The sequence below is a fragment of the Rattus norvegicus genome, chromosome 1 (assembly GCF_021556685.1).
Source record: "Rattus norvegicus strain SHRSP/BbbUtx chromosome 1, alternate assembly SHRSP_T2T, whole genome shotgun sequence".
NCBI lineage: Eukaryota > Metazoa > Chordata > Mammalia > Rodentia > Muridae > Rattus > Rattus norvegicus.
Genome location: NC_141534.1, coordinates 230,925,093 through 230,952,990, shown reverse-complemented (window position 1 = coordinate 230,952,990; position 27,898 = coordinate 230,925,093). Strand labels below are relative to the sequence as shown.

Sequence of the window (27,898 nt, the reverse complement as noted above, 5' to 3'; positions counted from 1 at the left end):
CAATGCTTTGTTCCCCAGTCTATTCCAGAAGAAAAAGTTACACAGTAGCCTAACAAGCAGGAAAAGGCAAGAAAACAAAAGGAGGAACTGGCTTCCAGGGTCTGGAGCAGCTGCACACACACCCTTAGCACAGGTTTGGCTCAGTAAATTAATTCATCTGCCAATGGTGTAGGATAGCCTCCTCTTGGAACTTGCAGATTCAGGAAGGATTTACATTTAAAGGCAAAGGCTCCCTGCCCCTAGGTTTTACCAAGTGAGTAGTGCCCTTCCTGCCCTGTCTGGCCATCCAATCATATGCCGATATGCAGGCAGATAAAAAGGAGCAAGTGCTCTTTCAGAACCAATTTGCTGAGCCTGTCACCTGTGTTCCAGGAGCCAAACCAGCAATGTCTTCCCCTGCACAGCCTGAAGTTCCTGCCCCACTGGACAACTTGAAGATTTAACACACCAAGGTGAGTCACTTGTGAGGGAGCTGGCCTTTGCCAGGGTCCTGGTTAAAGCAAAGTTTGGTTGAAGCCTTGGTAAGAGCTCTTTGCAAACACAAAGACAAAAAGCCTGTAACCTTAGTGGCCTGATTAAGCAGAGAGTTCTAAACACATCAGAGAGCTTCTCATAAGTTTTTCTCTTGACATGGGTCCAAGGGAAGGATTTTCTTCTGTGTTCAAGGCTCCTGTGCCAGAGTTCGGTGAACCATAGTGAGCAGTTCTATAAACTGTGCAGTGGGAACTTATGGTAAGGCAGACAAACAGGGGGACTTACTAGGGAAGGGAAGGGCTCTCATTCTCTCTCTCTCTCTCTCTCTCTCTCTCTCTCTCTCTCTCTTTCTCTCTCTCTCTCTCTCAAATGCACACTTATCCAGGATAATAACATATAACCATATGTTTGAGGCACAGTGTTGGTGTTGGAAGACTTAACTCTGAACACTGAACAGGGTCTATTGCCAAAACTCCCAAAGAGACTTGAATTATTTTTTCTTATTTGAGATATAAACTGTACTTGTTTACTTCTCCTGGCATTTTTACTGTTTTTGGAGAATACATGTCATTGTTAATTGTTAATTGATAAATATTTAGAGACAGAAGAGCAGGAGCCTGACTCAGGCTTTTTAAACCTGCAGATCATGCTGGGATATCATGAGGGGGCTATCTTAATTTTGCCTCCTGAATAGTTATAGCCTATATTTGTCAGATCCTAGGGTTCCAAAATTAGGAAATCAATATCACATATACTCCAGTGCATGTTAGGACAGTTACTAAAAGTTAGCCATGTTACAGCATGAAGATTACAAAGTGAGAGACTAATTCTTCACCTTTGTGGATGTCATTTTGACTTCTGAATTAAACAACAAAAACGGAGAAAGTGAGAGTTAGGCAAGAGCCAGATAGTCACTCTCAGTTATTTCTTTTCCTTTGAGCAAATGGAGGTGGCCTTGAAACATTGAAGCTTTTTGCATTTTCCAAAGCACCCAAATTGAGAGAGCTGCCTGGCTTACAGATTCTTTCCTTAGTACAAAGTCTACAGAGAGTAGTGAGTCTTGGCCATGACCAACACGTAGCTAGAAGTTCCCTGAGGTATGATTTCAGTGGAGAGAAAAATGCTAGATATTGACAAATGAGAGTATGTAAACTGTGGCTTGTCCATGGTCTCCAACAGCTCCCAGTTGTCCAAGGTTTGTGCACCCCACAGACAACAGTCTCCCTCCCTCTGTCTTTCTCATTTGGAAGAAATTCCTGTCGAAAATATTTACAGTCAAACTGTTTCAAGAAGATCAGAATTGTCAACTCTGCTTACATTGTATCGTAATCACTACAAGGAATTTGGTTTGCATGGTTCCAACTGGAAAGGTATTTTAGTGTCAGGATACCCCTCCCCCTTTATTTCACTTTTCATTCATGAATTTTGCTAAGATTGTGTGTGTGTGTGTGTGTGTGTGTGTGTGTGTATGTGTGAAGGAAGTTTCAAAGTAAAGTATCTTTTCTCCAAATTGTTTCATTTAGCACTTATTAGTTAAGATCAAGGTAAAAGTATTAGAAAAATGAGGTATTCCTTAATGCCCCATGTACAAGCACAGGGCCAGCAACTCCTTAAACACAAACCGAGTTTCCGGTTGGAAACCTTTTTGCTACAAAGACATTGCATAAGGACATCCTCGAGGGGATGACAAACCTAAATATTTTCAACCCAACTATGCATTTGGTGTTCAGGAAGTTCACTAGTTAATAATAAGCAACACCACTCAGGGAGTTTTTATTTTCTATGTATCTTCTCTATAAATCTGTTCTAGTCAGGAAGGATTTATATTTGATGTGCTGGTTATCTCATTTTTACACTTTGTAGTACACCAGTTGTATATCAATTAAATCTCAGTAGGACTTTCTGTATGCCTGTGCACTTCCCTTTACCATGCCCCAGCCTGTGCACTTCTCTCTTCCATGCCCCATTGGAGACCTGTCTTAGATTTACACTCCTAAGAGGGGTCGAAACAATGACTTAACTCAGCTCCTGGTTGCAAAACATGAAAGGGGAGGGTTGGAAGTACTTGTGAAATTGTTTTGTCTGACCAGTGTCTCAATTTCTGAATTACTTTCTCTACTGTTTTACTTTTCTTCTTTATTATAGAAAGAACCATATCAATCTTCATACTGGAAAAATTTAGGATCATTTCTTGGGGGTGGGGATGGGTCTCGGGCCCTTGGAATGTTTTAAGAATAACACCAAGTGGAATTGATTGGCACTGAGAAAGAAAATCCCAGGGCAGGTCAGTTTAAGGACCTGAGCAGCTACCCAGGAGAGGAGGAGATTGGAGGGCGAGAGGAGGAGGATGGGGGGGAGGGAGAGCAGAGCACCCCTTGCTGTTCAAGCTGGCATGAGCACATGACCAACAAGGAGCCAAGTGACAGGCAGGGGACTTTTCAGGGAAGGTATTACAAGTCCAAAAAGTTGTGGGAGAAAAAAAAAAACCAAACTGTTAAGAAAATCATGCCCAGAAAAAGAGAAAGAAGGAAAAGGAAAATATTACTTAAAAACACCAAAAAGTACTGAGACTTAGCACCCTACGAACATGGTCTAAACTTCTGCATCAGGGTTGGGGGTTTGGGGGAAAGAAAAGTCCAGCATCTCATTAGAGGACTATTTATTCCACCTATCACTATAATTTGCCTCAAGATGAGCCCAGTTTCCTAGGGGTGGTCGCTTGTCCAAAGCGATTAAACCAGTCCAACTGTAATGTTAAGTCTATCCAGGTCAGGGAGTCTATTCAGTTGACCAGAGTTTTTGTTTTTTGTTTTTTTCCTAGTCTAACAGTGTTTTATGTACTGGGAAAGGAACAAACAGGCAGTTTAATAACAAAAAGGAAAAGAAAACCACCTATAGTCAGAGGGTTGCATACTCCTATTCTTCAGTGTTTGTTTCCAAACAAAGCAAGCCATTGAAGGATCATCTTTTCAGTGGTCATTTCTAGTTCACTTCCTCTTTGACAGGGTAGATAAAATGGAGTTTAAGAACTATTTTTTTTAATGAAATATAAAAGCTTTCGTATTTGAAACCTCTATAACTTCATAAATCCCAGGGCACCCGACAATCCCCATCCTTCCCCGTAGGGGTTGTGAGTAAATTCAGGTGCCCTTCATCCCTGCTACCAAGCTTCTGCATGAGCAGCTCCTTTGGAAGTTACAGGACCCCTCATCAACTCTACTGCCTCTACCTGCCTCTGCTTCTTACAATTGATATAGAATAATAGAGCCCCAATTCCTGAGAAGGGGTAAACAGTCTCCATAGTTAATTGGTGCCTTAGGATTTTCATTGCTGTGAAGAGGCACCAGGTCCAGGGCAACTTTTATAAAGGACACTATTTAATTGGGACAAGGGAACAGGTATGGAGGTTCAATCCATTGTCATTAAGGCAGACGGGAAACATGGCAGCGTGTAGGAAGGTGTGGTGTTGGAGGAACTGAGAGTTCTACATCTTGTTCTAAAGGCTAAGAGGAGAAAATTAGGAAGAAGCTCATGAAGTCCACCCCTTTAGTGACATATTCCCTTCAACAAGGCCATACCTCCTAAGAGTGCCACTCCCTGGGCAAAGCATAGTCAAACCACTTCAATTGATAAGAAGCAGTTGAGGCAGGGTTTGTCTCATGAGGAATGACTAATATTAGCTATCTAGGCGGATGCATTTTTCTGCATGTTTTCCAACTCCTAGAATGTTTCTACCTGATTTTTCCAAATTTGTATCCCAATATGTTATTCTCTTCTTATTTTCTCCTAATTTTCTGCCAATCTGTCTTGCACAGTCATACTTTGTCTGACAAAAACTTCATCAGAGAGAAGTTTTGAGGTTTTTTTTCCAAGGACTTGAAGGGTAAAGTATTTTGAATCCTAGGATTTGGTAACTTGACTTACCATTCTCATTGCACACTTCTTAAATGATAGATGACTAGGAACTGTCTATAATTCCAATGCCATGGCAGCCAAGCCTCTCTGGCCTCCATTGACACCTACAATGCATGTGGTACATAAAACGTGCACACAGGCTTACACATATGAATAAATACAAATACACATATTTTTTAAAAAATTAACTCACCAAGCAATAATAGTTTTCATGCTCAAAAATGACTCATTGGCAAATAATTTTTGTGCACACAGGAAATAAATTACAGAGTTTCTTTCAACATTCTCACAGTGGCGCTATTACAAAGCTAAGCTTTCCTGTGTACAAATGGAGTGGAGTTAAATGCACATAAAAATAATTCTTAATGAATCTGCAGTTCGATGTGCAGATACTGAAATTCAGACTTTTCCAAGTGATCTAAAGGAATCTCTCATAAATACTATGACTTAATGACACAATAGTAAGACAATTCACAAGTGTGTAACCTCTGTGTTACTTTAGATGTTAAATGGGGCAACATGGACATTTTGGGGTCCGGGAAAGACACACAATTAGGTAACATTTAATACCTCAACTTTAATCTACAGAACTCTCAAACTTACAATGTATTTAAATTTGTTTTATATACCTTGGTTGCATTTCTATAGATCTTCATAAACAATGAATGGCATGATTCAGTGAGTCACGAGAAATTTCCTGTCATTAATCCTGCAACTGAGGAGGTCATCTGCCATGTGGAAGAAGGGGACAAGGTAAGTTGCCCAGCACCTACAGCTCCACTTTACAACAGGAGTCTGTTTCTCACTACTTTGAACTCGAAGTCCACTGAAAGTTCAATGAAATACATGAAAAATTGACTGCTCAGGCCATTGCGTATGTTTTCATTTGTCCTTGTCATAAGGAAATTTGTCAAATTTACATCTGGTAGCGAATAAATATTTATAATACACAGAAGTTAAAGAAACTAAAATTAAGAGAAAAAGAATCTTCATTAAAAAAACAACACCTCAGGCTATAGGTTTGATGTTAGCCTTTCTAATGTAACCTGGGAATTGAGAATAGGGTGATAGCATCCAAACTGTCGATGGTCTGAGGCTGCAGTAGCACAGTGAAGCGTGCACTATTAAATAACTTATATCTTCTAGGAAGCGCAAGGCCCTGGGTTCAGTCCCCAGCTCCGAAAAAAAAGAACCAAAAAAAAAAACTTATATCTTTTCCTAAGGGTTAGCATTAACATTTCATATGGGGCATGGGGTTTTAAATAGTAATATACTTAGGGTGTATAGACTTAGCCTTTTACTTGCTCATTCTTTCTCCATTGTAGATAAAAATTGACTCTCAGGAAGATTATGAACGAGCTAATCAATAATTAGAAGGAAACAACTAAATATCTATTAAAGTAAATGTTTTCAGACAAGTGTGAAAGAAAACTGGTTACTATTTGATGCCAGTTAATAAAAAGTTATGTTATTGATGCTTTAATGTTGAAACCTTGAATACTTAGCCCCTTGGAGACATCTTGTTTGACAATGAAATTGATCTCACCAGGAAAACAACATTTTCCACCTGGGTTCAGTAGAAACTTTGAGACATTGCTGGGGCTGTCAGTGGGGTCTACCTTCTTCCTAAGGTGCAGAAGGGAAAGCTGGTGACCATCCCAGCAACCTTGCCAGTGAGCAAAATCTGCTGTGTGCTAAGAGAAAACTAACCCCCCCAGAGGAGACAAAAACATATTCATACTCAGCCAAACTGTAAGTCATGTTACAGTACCAGACTGGTTGCCTGAACAAATGGCTCCTCTAGGGATATTGTCTGTGATACAGTCTGTGATAAGCAAGAACTTGTTTCATCACTACATTCCAGTATCTGTATCCATTTTGGAATTATTTAAAAACTTGCATTTTTAGAATAGTTGATGCTAATACAATTTGTGAGGGATCTAATGAAGAATGACTAGCATGGATTAGTGTAAGGTCGTAACCTGGTAAAGGGCACAGTCACAAGAAATCTGATATGCTGCACGGACTCATTAGGTCACAGGATAAAGGGTGGATTTGGAAATTCCATTCACTGCAGAATGGGGTGGCCAATGGCCATATCCTGTCTTTCACGGTTTCACAAGTGTGGGGCAGGAGCCAGAGCAAATGCATGTTAGAAAGTGAAGTGTGCTTGTGGGTGGAAGGGCTTTCTTTCCACTTCAGTGACTCCTTTAGGAACCAATGACTAATTCTAGGGCATGAGCTAATCGATAATTGGAGGGGGAAAATTAATGCAGACAGGTGTGAAGGAAAACTGATCTGATTACTATTTTCTCCATCTCTAAGTGAAGTTAATATGGTGGTATACTTTGAAGGAGAGAAGGAAGCATTCAGACCCTCTCTAACTAATTCAAGAGTCACTTGACTTCCCACTTTCATTTGAAATACCTATATACATTCAGCCTACAGGCTCTGACTTCAAAACTGAAATATTTTGTTTTCGTTTATATCACATGATTTGATGGTAGCAAGTCAAAGTTAACCTATACACTGCTTTCTGTTTCATTCCAATGTATTTTTAAAGTGCTAGGCCCTGAACAAAAATCTGCAAATTATGCATGTTGAAGTTAAAATGTACTACAAACAGTAAAAAACGTTTTGAGACTAGTAATTTTAGATAATGCAAAAATGTCACAAAATGGAAAACAATTGTTTAAAGTATGATTATTTTTATACATAACTGTAAGAATAAGTCATATGAGGTTACATGTCACATCCAAAACATAAATTAACATATTTGTGTCTTTCTATGCTGTCAAACTCTATTGAGTAGCAATAAATTCATAAGATTTAGCCATTTAAATTATAGCAATTTGGCATAAAAACCACACACCTTAGCAGCCTGCAAGAGTGGAAAGCCAATCATATCCCAGTATTAATTACTAACATTACATTTCATATTACATATCACACTGCAAATGCCTTTGTGCTTCTGTATATGAACATATGAGTTGCTAGTGAACACAAGTTGGAAAGCTGTCAGTATACTCCAAGAAGTTCGGAAGTGGTTTAGGAAGAATCTGGAACCATACCAGTGCCTGAGGGAATTTCTAGGGATTCAGCTGAGTCAGGAGTGAGAGAGAAACTGCAAAACTTGGCCAATTGGGTCCATAGCAGGAAAGGTCAGTTTGGAGAGGTGATCATGTACGTGAGCTGGCAGTCCAGTAGAAGGCAGTGTCAACAGCAGGGACTCCGTTGAGTCAAATAGTCCTTGTTTGTTGACACTCATTCCAGGTAGAAGATGGCAGCTCATTCAGAGTCCACACCATTTCAGATTTGGTGTCCATCACTTTATGGGGTCCAAGCAAAGGAGTTCACTCTACCCTGGGCATCTGATACATTCTTGGGCATACTTTCTTTGATTTGATTTTTTTTCGTGTCCACTTTGCTCACATAATTTTAATTCTCCCCAGTACACTTATAGGATGGTTCACATTCTATTCTCAGGAGTAAAGAATTCATCAGTCTGTGCTGGGTAGTTGGTAGACGGGGGAGTTTCTATGTCCACCTAGGGACTACAGTCATTCTCCCTGAAAATGAAGTCAAAGCTACTAATAAAAATGTACTCTTACAGACCAAGGCACAGGTTGAAAAACCACTGTTGTTCATAGTACGGAGCAACTCAATAGCAATGACTATTTAATAAAGCAGCCCTATTGATCATCCTTGCCCACATAATTGAATGTGTAAGTCAGATGTAGCATAAAATGTTGGTTCAAATTCTGCCACGTTTCTCTAGCATCAACTCTCTGTCCCATCAGTTAAAAGAGGGCACATGATACCTAAGTACAATAGTAATTTGTGTCAAAGAGAAGTTGTCTTTCTTCTTGGGGCTTAGACAGCTCTAGATCACCATCTGCCATTGAGGTGGGTGTCTGGGAATTATTGAAGTAGACTGTTACTTAGAGCCAGATTTTGAGGAAGGTTTTGAAAGTAAACAGACATGCTACTAGAACATTCTCTATTCAAAGAGAATTTCATGAGCAAAGGTGGGAAAGGGTGGCTGAGAGAGAGAGAGCAGGAGAAATGTAAACAGGAACCTTGCACAAGATAAATCAGGCCAGAAAATGTCAGACCTTGAAAACCAAACAGAGAACTTTGCTCTTAGGACCAGGATGAAGCCACCAGTTACAAGTGCTCAAGGGAACACGATAAGATAAATTACCCGACGATTAACCCTGGTAGCCTTATAGAGATAGTGGCAAGGGAAGACAATGAATGAGAGGCTGTTCACAATGTACGACAGAAAGGCCTATGTAGTCAAGGATAGAAAAGCTGAAAGAATGTGCTAGAATGACCTCGGACGCCGCAGCCATTTTCACAGCTGTGAGTCTTGTGGGATCACAGTTACCTCCATCCTGTGAGCATTTGCATGTCTGCCACATAGAAGGGGTGAGACACAGACAGCTTTATGAGAGTTTAAAGATAAGAAAAAATGCCACAAACAAGTTGTGGCACAAGGGATCTCAGTTTAGGATAGAGTGGAGCATCTGCTGCGTCCACAGATGCTACACTGCTGAGTTCAACCCTGGTACGTGAACTAGGTTGCTGTTGACATAGATGGTGTCAAGAGGTCTATCTCAGATGTGTGCACACTAAGTGCACGGACTGTTTTGGCCACTCTTCTCAAAACAGTACCATTTACCAACTACTTACCTGTTGTGGTAAATAATAAAAATGAAAATAATTGCCACAAACCCTCGATAGCCAACATCAATGAGCCATATGGCATTAGCGGGGAATATTCATCTCAGGGGCGGCCAGTTCTAGTGTGGCCACACTATCCCCAGCTACTCTCTGACCCTGGCGATCTCTCCTCCCCCATTGCCAGCTGCCCCCTCCAGGCTGTCTCTCTGCCAGCCAGGAACTCTCTGGTCCCAGCAACCCTGTAAAATCAGGACTCTAGAGGTCCCAGCAGTACCTGGTCCCCCAAGGCTCTGTGTCCTGCTCTGGTCTCAGGGAAGGCTGTCTTATCACAGCTCCCTGCCTGGGACTCTGTTCACACTCCGAGCAACTACTATAACTGGGTTATAGTCTCAGCTCCCAGCAACCCATTAAAATCAAAACTCCAGATGCTTATAATTTAACAATCAGACTTATATCTTAAGTCTCATTCTACAAAATGAGAATTTTCCATGTAATAAACTCACAACCAATGATAATGATATAAAAAACCCACCTAGGTAAGATAAATTGACCTATAAAAAAATCCATCGCTTAAGAAATATTCATACTACACTTGATCTTAGCCTAAAGGCAGAGAAGCGATTTCATTCCTTCCTGTGGCCGTTTAAGGCCACACGGATCGGGGTTGTTCTTCTTTACCTCCATGTTGGTTCTTCTTTTTCTTCTCTCCCACCTGACAAAAACCTTGTCCCCACCCAATTTCTCACCATCCAATCACAGGCCCTGCCCCATCCTGTGGCAGCCCTCACCTGCAGAAAGACAAAATCTACACTTACCCAGGATTTGTGCTCAGCCTCAGAAGCAGTTATCAAAAAAATACCTGTGGGTTATCTGTAAATACTGCATATGTTTAGCACTCATGATTTCATAATGTTTTTTCAGTGATTCAGGGAAATGTTCTTCTGGGATACTAAGGGATGCCTGTGTTTACAATTTGATAGTGGGATGCTCAGTTTTATGTTCCTCCCTCACTGTAGTACTGATAGCCAGGTGATGGACTGCCATAAGGTAGATGTATGTTCAGATGCATCAAAACTAAAAAGAAGAAATAAGAATCCATTTTCTAAACCTAAATATTTACTCTCCCTGCAAGATTAAATATCTTGTTTGAGGAAAGGGAGTCACGCCCATATGATGAAACCACAAGAATGGATTTATTTATACCAGTTTTTTAAAAGCAGGATTTCTTGTTTATTGTTTTGGCTTGTCTGGTTTGGTCTTAGGTTTTCTACAGGACAGGTTACTTGTCTCAAAGCCATTTTTCTCGCCAGCTCTTCGAGAGACCACAAAGCTCAAGAGAGCTATTATTAAGCAAAGGCCAATAATACTGACAAGACACTGAGCAGAGGGCTCCTTGCACGGCTTGTGTCACACTAGTTTGAACTGTGTGGTTTCAGAAATGACCGTAACATTATTCCCAAGCGACATTCCAAAAAGATGAAGCCCACTGCTCCCTTGATCATGTTGATTTCTGGGGTTCCATGAATCAGTGAGTTCCATAGACAAAGGTTATAGAATAGTTGTTCTGTGCATGCTATTTGCCATTGATTTGCTGAAGGAAAAAAGTACATGAAGCAGTAACAGAAGGAGCAGAGACGCCTCCAGCAGACATGCTGGAAGCGACTAGAAGTGGTCTTAGTAGAGACCTACCAAGGAACGAAGCGACCATGGAATAGCTTAGCAGGGAGGTGGCTCAGGAAACCTAAAAGAGAAATTAGGTGATCATAAAAGTACATGAACAAAACCAAGGAAGCTAAGTGGTGTGAGTGGGACTTTATTCTATTAAGCAGTATATAATTAATAAAGAAAACTGTCTTCTCTCCTTAACCGGGGCCTAGAATGACTAGAGTGGATCACCTGGGAAATCAGGTGCTTACCAAACACACAGTGTTTAGATTTGAAGGTGAAACATTGAACATAAAGGTCACAGCTGTCACACAGGTAGTGTAACTGTTATTAACGTCTGTGCAACATTGTAGACATGAAGTTCTAAGGGACAGATGTAGCACCATGAGGCAGGGCATGTGGCTTACTACAAATATATTAGTCCTGAGATCTCCTGTCTGTTTTTGCTTCAATGTCTCTGTTTGTAATAGAAGGAATAAATTCGTCCCATTGCATTTTCTGAAAAAAATGACTTAATGTGTGCAAATTAACTGTAACGTAATTTCAAATAAAAAGTGTCTTCTTACAACAAGATAAAGTGACAACTATTACAACATACAATCTCTATTTTAAAAGTTTAACTATTTGATAGACAACTGGAACATATTCTAAATACATCAAGAGGAACCATTTCAACATCTCACCATGAGGTGTGGTGACTTAGGCTCTGTTTGTGAGAACTGTGTCATATTTTATTAGGTTGTGATGTTGTATTTGCTCATGTAGTATTTTGAATATTCTGAAGGGATTGATCTATGATTTCCAGGCAGATGTTGACAAAGCTGTGAAGGCCGCAAGACAGGCTTTCCAGATTGGCTCCCCCTGGCGCACCATGGATGCTTCAGAGAGAGGACGCCTGCTGAACAAGCTGGCTGACTTAATGGAGAGAGATCATCTGCTGCTGGCTGTGAGTATTAACCAAAGTCAATGGGAAATATGGGAGAGCTCCCAAGGGTACTCACTGTTTCAGCCAACAGTCAGTCTGGTTTAAAGACTGACTTCCTCCTGCTTTTCTCTAGAACTTCTGAGAGTCCAGAATCCAGTTTTATAATATTCATTAAACTTCTTGCATGGTCTCAGGGGTTATATATTTTTATTTTAAGTTAAATAAGTCATTATAGAACATGGATGGAACTGGTCTTTTCATCTTTGAAGTTCAGTAAAGTCAATTGAAAACAAAGTGGTACCCATGTTACAATTCAAAATAACTTGCTTTAGCGTTAGACTCTTAAGTGACCATGAGAGTCAAACCTTCATTTTATTAAAAAATATCAGCAACTTACCAATTATTAAGAATCATTTATTCCTCAAGGATTATCCATTGCTTAAAACATGTAAAAGTAGAATCTATACCTCTGTAATAAATGCATACTAATTAAAGTATTCTATTGGCAGAAAACAGCATTTCCCAAAGCTTAAGGCTCTTTCTGTTTGTCTTCATTGTAGAGGGAAAGTGTTACTTCTTCTGTCAGCCACAGGGAGAGCAGAACATGCATATAAAGAAAGTCACATTGATTTAATTTTAGGATAGTAGTGGACAGTATCAAACCTGTGCATCTTGCCATGTGACCACCCACTGAAATGTCTGATTTCAAAGCATCTTATAAAGTCTGCACAAAATGTATGTGGAAAAGAAGATACTACTAGATAAGAAAATGTCCAACTTCACCATCCACCCCCCTTTTTTGAAAATAGGTTTTTTTCTCATACTACATATCCTGATTACAGTTTCTCCTTCTCCATTCCACCTACTTCCTCCCTGCTCTCCTGTGTACCCACCCACTTTATGTATGTCATTATAAATGAACAGGCTTCTAAGAGATCACAACCAAACACAATAAATATAACTAATAAGATGAGACAGGAAATATCATATTAAGGTTGATCACGGCAACCCGACAGGTGGAAACAAGTCTGACAGGTAGACACAAGAGTCAGAGATCAACTTGTTCTCACAAGAATCCCATGAATATACTAAGTTAAAAGCTATAAAATATGCCGAGGACCTAATGCAGAACCATTAAGGCACTGGCTTTGCTTCTTCAGTCTCTCTGAGTTTATATGCACCTTCCTTAGTTGAGTTAGAGAACAATGTTCTTCTGGTGTCCTCATTTCCTTTGACTCTTACATTATTTCTTTTGTACTGCATGATTCCCTGAGTTCTGAGGGGAGGCATTGTTGAAATAACTATGACACAATTTCCCAAACAGGTTTGTGATAGAAACTTGCTAAGACAAATCCCTAATAAAAGTTGCTAGTGTTACAATTGTTTGAATAGACATAAACATGTGTTACAATTGTGTGAACCAACCACTTATATGAGAAGAATATGATACTTATTCTAGCATTGTTAATAGTTGAAAACATGAAACTATTGCCACAGTAGACATCAAGTATAAACTAGTTGGTACTCAGATAGAAAAAAGATACTAAGAGTCATTTTCACAGCTGATTGCTTATGTGACCAGTTCTTAGACACTGCTTAACCAGGACACATTTACAATCTGACAGAAAAGGGACCAGAATCAGACAATTAGAATCTTATCATCTCTCCCAACAGGATCTTGCTGTGTGACCACAAATAAGTCATTTGATTGTTCCTCAAGTTGTTTGATTTAAAAAGCACTAGATTTAAGATTTCTTGTATTTCTAAAGCTCTCTAGTACATAAGTGCTAAAAAACATTCACTGTATATTCTTGATAAAATTTTTATTGTTAAGAGTTTAGTTTAGACTTTGACATTCTTTTGTTTTCAGACAATGGAATCAATGAATGCTGGAAAAAATCTTTACTCATGCATACATGTTGGATACAGAGGTCAGCATAAAAGCCTTAAAGTACTTTGCAGGCTGGGCAGACAAGATTCATGGCCAAACAATACCAAGTGGTGAGTACATGTGGGAAACTGGCAGCATGACGGTAGAGGAGAGGCCACTATGCGGAGCTGGGTACCTTCAAATTGTCCCTGGTAGAGGCATTAATCAATTAGGTAAATTATTATTTTCCTCTTCATTTTGATCCAACACATGCTCTGATGCTGGAAGTTATGTTAAGAGTCAAATGTTCATAGTTCAGATAGTATTAAAATACAAACATTACCATAGGTCCAACTACTAATTTGAGGGAGATGTTTCAGGGATGAAACTTTTCAAAGATGGCTGCTGAAATTATTTATTTGGGATTCATTCCCATGAACATTTGTGACTACTCTATAGTATTATTGCCTGAGTCTTTCCTTGCAGAGGAAGAGTAAACTGTGTCTATCAGTGACTGTTCAAGCCTGATGCACTTAGACCATTGTAATTCACCAACCCAATTATTTACACCAATGTGTTCCAAATGGTTCAAGTCAAGATAAGAGTATGATTACTAGCTGAATTAACAGTCTTTTCATGGAAATGCTATGTGTTTCTTATTAAGGTAGACAAGTAGTAGCACATGCATGACAAATATTCCATGTGAAGAAAGAACCAGTTTGGGATGTAGTAAAGGTAGTTTCATATCTGAATTTTAATGACTTTCGGGACTCAAGTAATCCACTTCTAGTTCTGTTCCTGGTGGGCACTGCCAGTCTATGTGGAGGATTCAGTATGGAAGGTGGTCACCAAGAAGTTAGAAGATCAGGATGAGACCACGGAGGTACCATGAAGGGGACTCTTTTGAGGCTCTACTTCCATTCTTAGGAAACATAGAAGAAACTGTTTAAAGTGTATGTGGTTTCTGACATGAAAAGTACTTGCTGTGGTAGCAGTAAGCTCCTGTGGAAGTCAGAACAAAACACAGAACAACAGAATTTCTAAGGTAAGAGTATCAGAGTAAGGCACAGGACTTGGGCAAATCCAAATGGAAAAGAACTATGTTTCACTTAAGACCTATTTTTGTAGCTTAAGTCCAAGTGGAATTAAGGACCTCCACATCAAACCACATACACTCAAACTAATAGAAGAAAATGTGGGGAAACATCTAGAACATATGGGCACTGGAGAAAATTTCCTGAACAAAACACCAATGGTGTATGCTCTAAAATCGAGAATCGACAAATGGGATCTCATAAAACTGCAAAGCTTCTGCAAGGCAAAGGACAGTGTTGTTAGGACAAAACAACAACCAAGAGATTGGGAAAAGATCTTTACTAATCCTACAAGAGATAGAGGGCTTATATCCAAAATATACAAAGAACTCAAGAAGTTAGACCGCAGGGAGCCAAATAACCCTATTAAAAATGGGGTTCAGAGTTAAACAAAGAATTCACAGCTGAGGAATGCAGAATGGCTGACAAACACCTAAAGAAATGTTCAACATTTTTAATCATAAGGGAAATGCAAATAAAAACACTCTGAGATTTCACTTCACACCAGTGAGAATGGCTAAGATCAAAAACTCAGGTGATAGCAAATGCTGGTGAGGATGTGAAGAAAGAGGAACATTGCATTGTTGGTGGGATTGCAGACTGGTACAACCATTCTGGAAATCAGTCTGGAGGTTCTTCAGAAAATTGGACATTGAACTACCTGAGGACCCAGCAATACCTCTTTTAGGCATATACCCAAAAGGTTCCCCAACATATCACAAAGACACATGCTCCACTATGTTCATAGCAGCCTTGTTTATAATAGCCAGAAGCTGGAAAGAAGCCAGATGCCCTTCAACAGAGGAATGGATACAGAAAATGTGGTACATCTACACACTGGAATATTACTCAGCTATCAAAAACAATGACTTTAGGAAATTCATAGGCAAATGGATGGAACTGGAAAATATCATCCTGAGTTAGGTAACCCAATCACAGAAAAACACACATGGTATGCACTCATTGATAAGTGGCTATTAGCCCAAATGCTTGAATTACCCTAGATGCACAGAACACATGAAACTCAGGAAGGATGACCAAAATGCGAATGCTTCACTCCTTTTTTAAAAGGGGACCAAGAATACCCTTGGCAGGGAATAGGGAGGCAAAATTTAGAACAGAGGCAAAAGGAAAACCCCTTCAGAGTCTGCCCCACATGTGGCCCATACATATACAGTCATCAAACTAGATAAGATGGATGAAGCAAACAAGTGCAGGCCGACAGAAACTGAATGTAGATCTCTCCTGAGAGACATACCCAGATTACAGCAAATACATAGGCGAATGCCAGCAGCAAACCACTGAACTGAGAACAGGACCCCCGTTGAAGGAATCAGAGAAAGGACTGGAAGAGCTTGAAGGGGCTCGAGACCCCATATGAACAACAATGCCAAGCAACCAGAGCTTCCAGGGACTAAGCCACTACCTAAAAACTATACATGGACTGACCCTGGGTTCCAACCTAATATGTAGCAATGAATTGCCTAGTAAGAGCGCCAGTGGAAGGGGAAGCCCTTGGTCCTGCCAAGACTGAACACCTAGTGAACGTGATTGTTGTGCAGAGGTGGTAATGGGGGGAGGATGGGGAGGGGAAACCCATATAGAAGGGGAGGGGTCTTGGTTACAGGGATGTTGACCTGGAAACCAGGAAGGGGAATAACAATAAAAATGTAAATAAGAAATACTCAAGTTAATAGAGATAAAAAAAGAAGTAATACCAATTTGAAGACACAAAAAGAAAAAGGACATATTTTTGTCTTGTTGTTTTTGTTTCATTTTTTCCCCATAGATTAAAAACCATTGCATTTGTGTTCAGTAGACAAAAGACACAAAACCAACAATTCCAAATCAACAGAAAGACTGCTTACGTTTTCACCATTTTAAATTATTTTTCTTTTAAAATTTCATGCTCCTGGGAGATTTGAGAGGTTGGAAACATTTTCATGTTGTTCAGCCCTTACCTAGGATATCACTCCTATCTCATTTCTGGACCACTCTGTGCATGAGGACGATGCTGAAGGCAGCCATCTTGGTATTACAGGAATATTCAGACATTTTCCCATCTTGCTATTTAGATTCATGGACCTCAGTCTTTAGATTCAAATTTCTCTTTGAGGGCTCCATTGTTTATGTTATTAGTCTTGTATATAGGGTCTTTTGTTTCCCCTTTGCTGCTGAGTGTGGGGCTCCTTTTATATCAATCTCATATCTACACTGCCATGCCTACACAGCACATTTACCTTTAATGAGTGGTGTGTGTGTGCTTTGTTTTTTAGATGGAGATGTTTTTCACTTATACAAGACGTGAACATATTGGGGTGTGTGGCCAAATCATTCCTGTAAGTTTTCCTTATGACTCCCAGTGAGGGAAAGAAAGGTCTAATTCCATTGATCTGGTGATGAAGCCCATTCCCATACAAGTGAAGCTCATGCAATGGTTATGGGTGAAGTAAACGAAAGTCACTGTCTTTCCAAAAACCGCTTCACTCTCTTTTAATTTAGCCTTTTAAATCATGTCAGCTATATCCAGGCAGTGTCCTATATCTTCACACATGTTAGCTAGGCATGTACTATTTCTCAGATCTAAATTTCTTTATTAAATCTCAGGACATCCATCTAAAGTAGAAAGGACTATTTTTGCCACTCATGGGTTATGAATGAATTAAATAAAGAAGGAGCCGTGTGTCTGACTTTTGACAAACAGCCAGTGGTTTGCAGGGATCCAAACTCAAGACCTCACCCTCTGAATATGACACCTCTTTGATTCAATATTGTCTGTCCTATGTTGAGCCTAGGCTTCTAATTTCAAGAGCACGATCAAAATGTTTAAAGCCCTGGGATCACTTTCCAGCACACATATACACAAAATCTCCTGGATATGAATTTTTCTAGATTGTATATTGGATAAATACACTAAACGTCTTCTAGGGAGAAATAGAAAGAGGATTTGACAAATGTAAAACACAAGTAGCTTACAACATGCTTAATATATGCGAAAGGATGCAGTAACTTTTTTTTTGTATTTTCTTGAGAATTCAAAATAACAGGGCTGGATTAAGTTCAGCAATTCTTCCCTGTTCAGTTCTCCTCTGTGGATAGTTTTAAGCTTTTATCATTTACTGGTTTCTTTTATGAAGTTATATAAGACAAACTAGATAATTACACAAACCTCTGAAGTATTATGCAACTTTTGTCAGGGTGGCAAACATTATTAACAAAGGTGGTTTTGAGTGATGCAAAGAATCCATTGTTCAATTTTGATTTTCAGTGGAATGGTCCATTGGTTTCATTCATTTGGAAAATAGGCCCTGCCCTTAGCTGTGGGAACACCGTGATTGTGAAGCCAGCAGAGCAAACTCCTCTCACAGCTCTTCACATGGCATCTTTAATAAAAGAGGTGAGTTTCCTGAGTCTAAACATGTAGTCAAATTCTTGGTCCCAGTTTACCTTACCGGTGTCGTTCACATGTCCTGTGAGCTTTGCTGTTCACCCGTGCCTCCTGCTCTGTCATTCAGATAAATGCAGCAGAACTTAGGGCTGGAATGTTTGTCAGTCAACATGAAGGTCTCTCCAAACAAATCAGAGTCTTATAACCTTGTCAATTGTGTCTTAGGTTGCATGAATCTCATGAATTTAACTAAGTTCACAAGGAATTACAACCTTATATTTTTACTATATACCATATTATAGCATTGAAAATTAATTGTGAAAACTTTTCTTTTTTTAAATTTTTTATTAGATATATTTCTTTACTTACATTTCAAATGTTATTCCCTTTCCCAGTTTCCTGTCCATAAACCCCCATTCCCTCCCCTCCCCCATACAGGTATTCCCCCTTACTGCCCCCATATTTCCCTGCACTGGGGGGGTCCAATTTTGGCAAGACCAAGGGCTTCTCCTTCCACTGGTGCCTAATAAGGCTATTCTCTGCCATATATGCAGTTGTAGCCCTGCAACAGTCCATGTATAGTCTTTATTTTAATTGCTGAAATGTTGAGCCATATCTTTGCCTCCAGGTTATAATTGAATTGGTTGCTTCTGTAAGCTATTTAAAGGTTATATTTGTTTTAATATCTCTAAGGGCTGAAAGTTACTATGACAATATTTTCCTAGATTTGTTAATGGAGACAATAGGTTCCATCTTTCATTATAGATAATTTAATATACATTCCTATGTCCTTCCAATTGAATTCCTTTTATAAAATTTGGCACGGTTAATCTGTTGAGTGATGTTCAGTTGTCATAATGTTGTTGCCAATGTGACAAATCGAAGAAGAAAGTACCTCAGTTGAGAAATTGTCTTTATCTGAGTGGCCTGTAGCCATGTTTATGGAGGAATTTTGTTTGCTTCTTGATGTAGCAAGACACAGCTCACCATAAACAATGCTATCCCTAGGCAGGGGGGCCTGGGCTGTATGAGAGAGGTTGCTGAGCCAGTCAGAGAAATTGAGGCAGTGAGTAGCATTCCTCTATGGTTTGTGCTTTAGTTCCTGGATCCAGGTTCCTGCCTTGGCTTCCCTTACTGATGGACCATAACCTATTAATCAAATAAACCACTTCCTTTCCATGCTCGTTTTGGTCAATGTTTTATCATAGCAAACATGGCATAACTAATACAAGTTATGACAGACTTTTCTTTAAAACATAGTGTACCTCAGGATCATGACCTTTGGAGGTATGGTCATATGGATGAGAAATCCAAAACATGAAGAAACAACAAATACACCTAGATCACTTTTCTTGATAGAAGAACTCCCTAGGTGAACATATGAAACAACACAATGTCTCACATAAGTCTTTTGAAATTAAATTCTTGATCTGTTTACTGTTTGTTTCTTTACTTGCAGGCAGGGTTTCCTCCTGGTGTGGTGAACGTTGTCCCTGGTTATGGACCAACTGCAGGGGCAGCCATCTCTTCTCACATGGACATAGACAAGGTGTCTTTCACAGGATCAACAGAGGTAGGGCCATTTTTTGGAACGTCTCATGCCTAACAAGTAGACCCACGCTCTCAGCAGCATTTCTCGGCCATCATATTCTTTAAAAAAGTTGCTTAATGATTTGTTCCTTATTCCTGACTCCAAATATGCTTATGAAATGCAAGTGGATAAATTTTGGATAAAAGAAAATACTTGTTACTAATTCAGAAAGAGTTTAGTAAACAAGTTTTTAGTGTAATCACTACCATCTCTTAGGAGAAATAGCCTCTGAGGATGTCAGCTATTAATAAACTATGTGATAGAAGATACAAATTGGGCCACAGTGATTTGTATGAATTGCTATCTCTGGATTAATAAAATTAAATGGTACAGTTTCATCCTTAGCTTCCTGTCTGAGACTCTGTCTACTGAGCATACTCTGAGAGGGAGACAAATCTGCTTCTTTCCACATTCCTGCTGGAAGAGCCTCAGTTCTCAGTGTCTCTGTCTCCACTATGGAAAGATACAAAGTTGAAATTCAGGAACCAGCCACAACCATAACAAGCCATAACAAGACTCAGCAAAGGGAGAGAGAGAGAGGACTAGAGGAAGACCTGTGAAATATATAATTCTGGGGATTACACGAGTTTCTGTTACAAACAAAAGAATATGTGGATATTATGCAGTTTCAAGCAAAGTCATGTTTTAACGTATAATTCTTGGGATTGTATGAGTTCCTTTTAAGAACAAAAGTGTATGTAGATATTATGCTGTTTCAAGTAAAGCTTTGCTAAGCTGTAATATTATTAGCTGTTCAACCGAAAAGATATTATGTGAGTCATTGGTATGGGATGAAAAGGGGACATGGATAGACCTGATTAAACCACTCTCACAAGAAACAGGTTGGAGAAGGAAAAGGATACTTAAAAAGTTCTATCCAAGGGATCAAAAGAAGAAAAGCTCATTCAAACTTGGAACTTTTTAAGGAATAATGTTGGTTTTAATTTCTTTAAAACTGAGAAGAGAAAACATTCTAAATAGTGAACTGAGGATGAGTTAATTTCCTTATAATTGCCTTTAACCACATCAGCATTATTTTAAATCTGCACAGAGAATTGATTTAAGAAGACATCGACGTTTTCATCTTTTCAAATGTGTTCGTGTTTCTCTGTGTATTTGTTTTTCATACGCAGGAGAAAAATAGTGTATCATGCACATCTCTGACTGAGAAAGGCCAAAAACAACCATACATTCATGACTTTCTCTGAAAAAACTACAGCAAGCTCTCTATGATATGCTAATAACTTTAGCAGTCATGATGCAGCAGGAGAGGCTTTTACCACAGTAGATAGAACAGGCAGGCTAGAAGAAGCCTGGAACTCCACACCCTGTGTAAAGGGGATGCAAGCGGCATTTGAGCCCAGATCATAGGTGCACTTATCCAGTTTGTCTCTGCCAGAGGCCGATGGGCCTTGAGCATAGCGGCATGTTTATCCTGTGACTGTCTTTTTTCTCTTTTAAAAATTGGTTGTTTTATTTACATTTAATATGTTATCCCTCTTCACAGTTTCCCCTCCATAAAACCCCTATCCCTTCTCACTCCCCCTCCCGCTATAAGGATGCTCCCCCACCTACCCACCAACTCCTGCCTCAGTGCACTAGCGTTCTCCTATCCTGGGTCATGAGCCTCCACAGGGCCAAGGGACTCCCCTCGCAGTGATGCCAAATAAAGTCACCCTCTACTACTTATGCAGCTGAAGCCATGGGTCCTCCAATGTGTACTCTTTGGTTTGTGGTTTAGTCCTATGACTGTCTTAACTAATCCTCAAATATTTGCCATTTTGTCATTCCCATAATGCTATTCTTACGCCTGTTTACCTTCTGAAAAACAACAACAGCAACAAAATTAGAACACTAGGCAATTTCTAGGTTCAAATGGAGGGATATATCTCTGAAAACTGAATCGCCCTTCTAACATGAGGTTGTGGATTTGAAAAGCACAGGAACTGTAGCACCCACTTTCCGCCGCTTTACACAGTAAAGGCGAGAGCACTCAGACAGCCCCACTGTGTGTTTGTGAAACATCTCCAGTCTCTGCTTCCTCCTCCCACTCTTTCACTTTCTCACATTAATATAGGAGGTGTGTCACTGTGCTCTCTCCCCTCCTGATTAGTCCTTTGTCTTTCACATCCCAGGGGGCTTTGTGTATATAAGCCCCTCTTTCCTGACTTCTTGCTCCCTCCTGTTTCTAAGGAGTTTCAGTGTTAGTTCTACTAATATTTTCCAAACATTAGTTAGCTATGACAGCCTAAATATTACAGTAAATTATATCCAAAAAATAAGTGAGAAAAAGAGATACTGGGATTCGTTCTATAGAAAATATAAAATTCTTAATCTTCTCAAGTCAAAACGGTAATAAGAAATATGTTTTAACAGTCAGACGCAATGGAATTCAGGAGTCTGAACAGTTGAGAAATGGAAGCAAAGGATCCTAAATTTAAGTCCAGATTAAGATGCTACGGAGATGTTCTTAGAAAATAACAGAAAAAAGCAAAAGAAGAAAAAGAAAGGGAAGCATGTAGGAAGAAAGGACGGGGAAAAGTGAAGGGGAGGAAGACATGGGAAAAATAACTGAGTATAAGTTTAAATTTCAGGCAGGATTTTCCTAAGCATGTCCACTATTTCTGTATTTTGCTCACTGTTTATTATTCTATCCAATTTCAGAGTTAAATTTATTCATGAATTTTTTTATTACTTTCATTGTTTTACTGATCCACCCTCTCCCAGTTCCTCATCCCATTTCTTCTTCCCCATCTCCAAGAGGATGTCCCCTGCCATGCCTCCCCACTTCCTGGGGCCTTAGGTCTCTTGAGGGTTGGGTGAGGCTTCTCTCAGTAAGGCAAGACCAGGCAGTCCTCTGATGCATATGTGTCCTGGGCCTCTGACCAGCTAGTGCATGCTCACTGGTTGGTGGCTCAGTGTCTGAGATCTCAGGGAACCAGATTAGGTGAGACTGCTGGTCTTCCTTTGGGGTCACCCTTCTCCTCAGCTTCTTCTAGTCTTTCCCTAATTCAACCATAGGGGTGTCTCCCTTCAGTCCAATGGTTGGGTGTCAGTATCTGTGGCTGTCTCATTCAGCTGCTTGTGTAGTCTCTTGAAGGACAGCCATTCTAGGCTCCTGTCTGTAAGTATACCATTGCATCAGTAATAGTGTCAGGCCTTGGAGACTTCTCTAAGATAGATCCCAAGTTAGGCTGGTCATTGGACCTCCATTCCCTCAGTCTCTTCTCCCCTTTTGCCCCTGAAGTTCTTCTAGACTGAACATCTTAGCAAATTACTTCTCTGTTGCTTAATAAACAATAGCAGTTCAGTCTCCATATCGACTTAAATATTATCTTATTTTCCTGATGAAATAGAAACCTTTCATTACATTCCAGTAGATGGTGTAGGAAAAGAAAACCAGACAATTAAAAAAGAAGGTTACGTATAAAAAGAACATAAAGCCTATTGTGCTCTCAATAGATATAAAATGAAGAATCAATAATAATTAAACCAGGATTCAGAAGTCAAAATCAAAAGTGATCATGGGAAATACTCTAGGCAGGAAAGGATATAAAAATAAAATAGAATAAACCAAAATAAATGTATTTTCTTGAAAGAAACGATTAGAATTGAAGAAGAAATGAGAATCGTGGGATTCCAGAGCTCAGAGCCAGACTGGGATTTCTCTCTCTCTCTCTCTCTTCCCCCCTACCCCTACATCTTCTGTGAAAAGCATTTTGTGTTTGAGAAGGAAAAGTAGGAGGCAGGTAGAAGGAACTAGGGGTATGGGGAAGGAGGGAGGGTTAGCAGTGAGCCCACTCTTGTAAATAGACAAATAGGCATCTGGGATTTTTATACAGATATACGTGACACCGTTTGAGGCTGACTCAGGTTCCTCTCCATGTGCTGCTTCAAAAGACCTGAGGAAAAAAATTATGTCCAGCTAGAATCATCAGAATAGGACTTAATAAGGATCTGTGCCAGGAGCTGATCCCAAATAAAGGACCAACATGGAGTCAGTCCAGACTTGAAAGAATGCTGGTTTGGCTGGACAGAGTACTCTGAAGGTCACTAGATTGATGACATGTCAATACCCTGAAGTGTTGCTGAGTATTCCTGATCAAATACAGAGAGGAAGTTCTGATGAAGATGAAAAATAACCATCATGTACAAATATGAAGTCAGCTCTCACAGTTGAGATGTCTGATCTCCTGCCCACGAGCATTTGCTGATTTATCTTGTGTTTGCAGACTTGATGATGGAAGCCTTTACACCTGAAGATGCCAGATCTTGAACAACACCATTCAATGATTCTTCCAAATGAAATTGAATGGTAGCAGAAATGTCCTATAAATTGAAAGTATTAAATGAATCTATCTACACGAGAACATGCTAAGCCTCCTTCTTGGCAATGTTTGGTTTCAGGTTGGCAAATTAATCAAAGAAGCTGCAGGGAAAAGCAATCTGAAGAGGGTCACCCTGGAGCTTGGGGGAAAGAGCCCTTGCATTGTGTTTGCAGATGCTGACTTTGAGTACATGTCCTTTGTTAACATCTCACCTTCTTCCCCCTGATGCCTGACACTGTCACAGTTACCTAGAGTCTTGCAAGCGATTTTTCTTCAAGGTGAAAGGAATTAACTAGAGTCTGTGGTGACTCTGGAAAGCTTTTAAATTGTTCCATAGTGTAGATATATTAAGCACAGATGTGATTTTGTCCTGGATTGGAATAGATTTCTACTTCCCAGTATCATTCCGAGGTAGCATAAATGAACTTCATCTAGGATCTTTGATGTGTTTTTGATAATTCCTTATCACAGAATTTGCTATTCATGGAATTTCTTGATGTCACTATTGTGATATTTAGTGACGATATTAGAACCAACCGCTTGGTTAACAAGATTTCTAGTCTTTCACTCTGTAATCTTTTTCAACCATACATTCAACATCTACTTATAGCCCACAGATTCACACCAAATTTCTACAAGCATGAGCTGAATATTCTTCATTTAAGAAATTGACACATACATTAAAACGTGCCACATCTTTTTGTGTAGAATCCACAATATTTCAGTACAAAATTGTAGGCATATTGTACCATCTAAACTATGTGATGAATTTGTATGTTTTTCTGATTTAGGCTTGAGTTAGATTTTGAAATTTTTTTTCTAGAGTAAGGATAGGATGAACTATGCTAATGTAGAAAGTTTTATTTGTTTGCATGTCATTTTCAGAAAAATAGCACTTTCTATTGACCAAAATATTCAATAATATTATGAAATTATTAAACATAATAGGTAATACAGATTTCTATTGTCAGCTAGTTAAAACCTGACACCTAAAAGAAATACAATTGCCTGAAGAAAAAAAATGGAATTAATATGGGATTATTTGCAATGATATTTGATCTTATCAAATCTACATTTCTCAGAAGTCAGAGCGGATTTCAAATTTCCTTTGTTGTTATTATTTCTACGGTAAATAAAATTAATTTATTACCTGACTTCTAAATGGTGGTATATAATGAATATGTCTAATCAAATGATTTCTCATTTTTATTTATTACCATATTGCATCTGAGAAATATAATTGTGTGTGTATTCTTTAGAAAATATTTCTTCTCTCATGTGAATGTTTCCTTTGCAGTGGATAGTGCTGTTGAGTTTGCACACCAAGGAGTATTCTTCCACCAGGGTCAGATTTGTGTCGCAGCATCCAGACTTTTTGTTGAGGAGTCCATTTATGATGAATTTGTTAGGAGGAGTGTGGAGCGGGCTAAGAAATATGTTCTAGGAAATCCTCTGGACTCAGGAATAAGTCAAGGCCCTCAGGTGAGTAAACATTGGAAGGACAGCATTTCAGAAGGAAAACTAATCTTTTGAAGCCTAATTTGATGGAATCTGCATAACTTCTTATTTCTGCTCATCACTTGCTGATATTATCTTCATCTGCTGACTCAAAGAATCTAACTTCCAATAGCAAAGATATGATTCTGTTTTGTATTGGCCATTTTTTAAAAGTATCTTTAAACATATAGGAGCCATGTCATAATTTTGCACCAAAAGTAGGGCTGAAGAAATGAATCAATATGTAAAACATTTTTCATATATCCCTGAGGACCTGAGTTCTGTACACTTACGTAAAAGATTGTTATGTGTAGAAGCACATCTGAAATCCCAGTGTTCTTTCAGGGATTTTTGCGATTCCTCTCTGTAGGCTTCTACTTGTTTATTAATGTTTTCCTGTGTTTCCCTAAGTGTGTTCATGTCTTTCTTGAAGTCCTCCAGCATCATGATCAAATATGATTTTGAAACTAGATCTTGCTTTTCTGGTGTGTTTGGATATTCCATGTTTGTTTTGGTGGGAGAATTGGGCTCCGATGATGGCATGTAGTCTTGGTTTCTGTTGCTTGGGTTCCTGTGCTTGCCTCTCGCCATCAGATTATCTCTAGTGTTACTTTGTTCTGCTATTTCTGACAGTGGCTAGACTGTCCTTATATAAGCCTGTGTGTCAGGAGTGCTGTAGACCTGTTTTCCTCTCTTTCAGTCAGTTATGGGGACAGAGTGTTCTGCTTTCGGGCGTGTAGTTTTTCCTCTCTACAGGTCTTCAGCTGTTCCTGTGGGCCTGTGTCTTGAGTTCACCAGGCAGCTTTCTTGCAGCAGAAAATTTGGTCTTACCTGTGGTCCCGAGGCTCAGGTTCGCTCGTGGGGTGCTGCCCAGGGGCTCTCTGCAGCGGCAGCAACCAGGAAGACCTGTGCCGCCCCTTCCGGGAACTTCAGTGCACCAGGGTTCCAGATGGTCTTTGGCTTTTTCCTCTGGCGTCCGAGATGTGTGTGCAGGGAGCAGTCTCTTCTGGTTTCCCAGGCTTGTCTGCCTCTCTGAAGGTTTAGCTCTCCCTCCCACGGGATTTGGGTGCAGAGAACTGTTTATCCGGTCTGTTTCTTTCAGGTTCTGGCGGTGTCTCAGGCAGGTGTCCTGCCGCTCCTGGGCCCTCCCCCACGGGAGCCCAGAGGCCTTATACAGTTTCCTCTTGGGCCAGGGATGTGGGCAGGGGTGAGCAGTGTTGGTGGTCTCTTCCGCTCTGCAGCCTCAGGAGTGCCCACCTGACCAGGCAGTTGGGTCTCTCTCTCACGGGGTCTGGGAGCAGAGAGCTGCTGCGGGCCGGGATCCGCGGGTCCTGAAATCCCAGTGTTCAAGGTGGTGAGCTAGCTGGTTAGACTGGAGCTATGACTTTGTGAGCCTGCTTCAGTAGATAAAATGGAAAGCCATGGAGGAAGATACTCTGTGTCAACCTTTGGCATCCATGTACCTTCATACATTCAAATATGCATGCACAGACGTATCAGCATTTGCTCCTACTTGTGCTCACATACATGCCAATACACACACCTACACACCACACTCACATATGCACACCAAAAAGAAGAAACATTCAAAAATGTTATTAATGCCTTCATTCCTCAAGTGGCAAAACTTTTAATTCTTATGGACAATTCTTAGTCTGGAAATTTTACATACAGCTGACAATTCACTCTTAAAATCAATGTTTCATCTCAGTTGCTGTTCCACAGGTCTAAGCAGTAGAACATTCCTTACTCTTCCGCAGGCTTCTCATTTTCTATGATGTAATGATATTGTAATTGGTTCTTGGAGGTCCTGTATTCTGGGCTGCTAACAAGCTTCTCTCTTTCGTTGTCAAAAGCCAGGAATTCCCAGGGCTCTGGGTCTCTTCTTTATAGTTAGATCCACTGCAAATATGAATGTCGTTGTTTAATTTCACTCAAATTGATTTTATTCGATATTAGAATGGCTACTCCAGCTTGCTTCTTCCGACCATTTGCTTGGAAAGTTGTCTTCCAGCCTTTCACTCTGAGGTAGTGTCTGTCTTTGTCTCTGAGGTGTGTTTCCTGTAGGCAGCAGAATACAGGGTCCTCATTGCGTATCCAGTTTGTTAATTTATGTCTTTTTATTGGGGAGTTGAGACCATTGATGTTGAGAGATATTAAGGAATAGTGATTATTGCTTCCTGTTATATTCATATTTGGATGTGAGGTTATGTTTGTGTGCTTTTCTTCTCTTTGTTTTGTTGCCAAGACGATTAGTTTCTTGCATTTTCTAGGGTGTAGCTTGCCTCCTTATGTTGGGCTTTACCATTTATTATCCTTCGTAGTGCTGGATTTGTAGAAAGATATTGTGTAAATTTGGTTTTGTCATGGAACATCTTGGTTTCTCCATCTATGTTAATTGAGAGTTTTGCAGGATACAGTAACCTGGGCTGACATTTGTGTTCTCTTAGGGTCTGTATGACATC

The 27,898-nt window shown here is 39.8% G+C and overlaps 1 protein-coding gene across 1 annotated transcript in view; it reads left to right on the top strand.

Moving 5' to 3' along the window:
- Window positions 1-342: 342 nt before the first annotated feature.
- The window catches only part of LOC148007876 (aldehyde dehydrogenase, cytosolic 1-like), a 40,237-nt gene continuing 12,681 nt past the window's right edge, over window positions 343-27,898 (top strand). Inside the window, 11 exon segments of the mRNA XM_087601600.1 lie at window positions 343-452; window positions 5,038-5,142; window positions 11,546-11,686; window positions 13,536-13,559; window positions 13,561-13,666; window positions 16,906-16,916; window positions 16,918-16,968; window positions 17,898-18,026; window positions 19,477-19,590; window positions 24,016-24,122; window positions 25,241-25,418. Coding sequence (XP_087457726.1) covers window positions 387-452; window positions 5,038-5,142; window positions 11,546-11,686; window positions 13,536-13,559; window positions 13,561-13,666; window positions 16,906-16,916; window positions 16,918-16,968; window positions 17,898-18,026; window positions 19,477-19,590; window positions 24,016-24,122; window positions 25,241-25,418 — 1,032 coding nt within the window. The 5' untranslated portion in view covers window positions 343-386.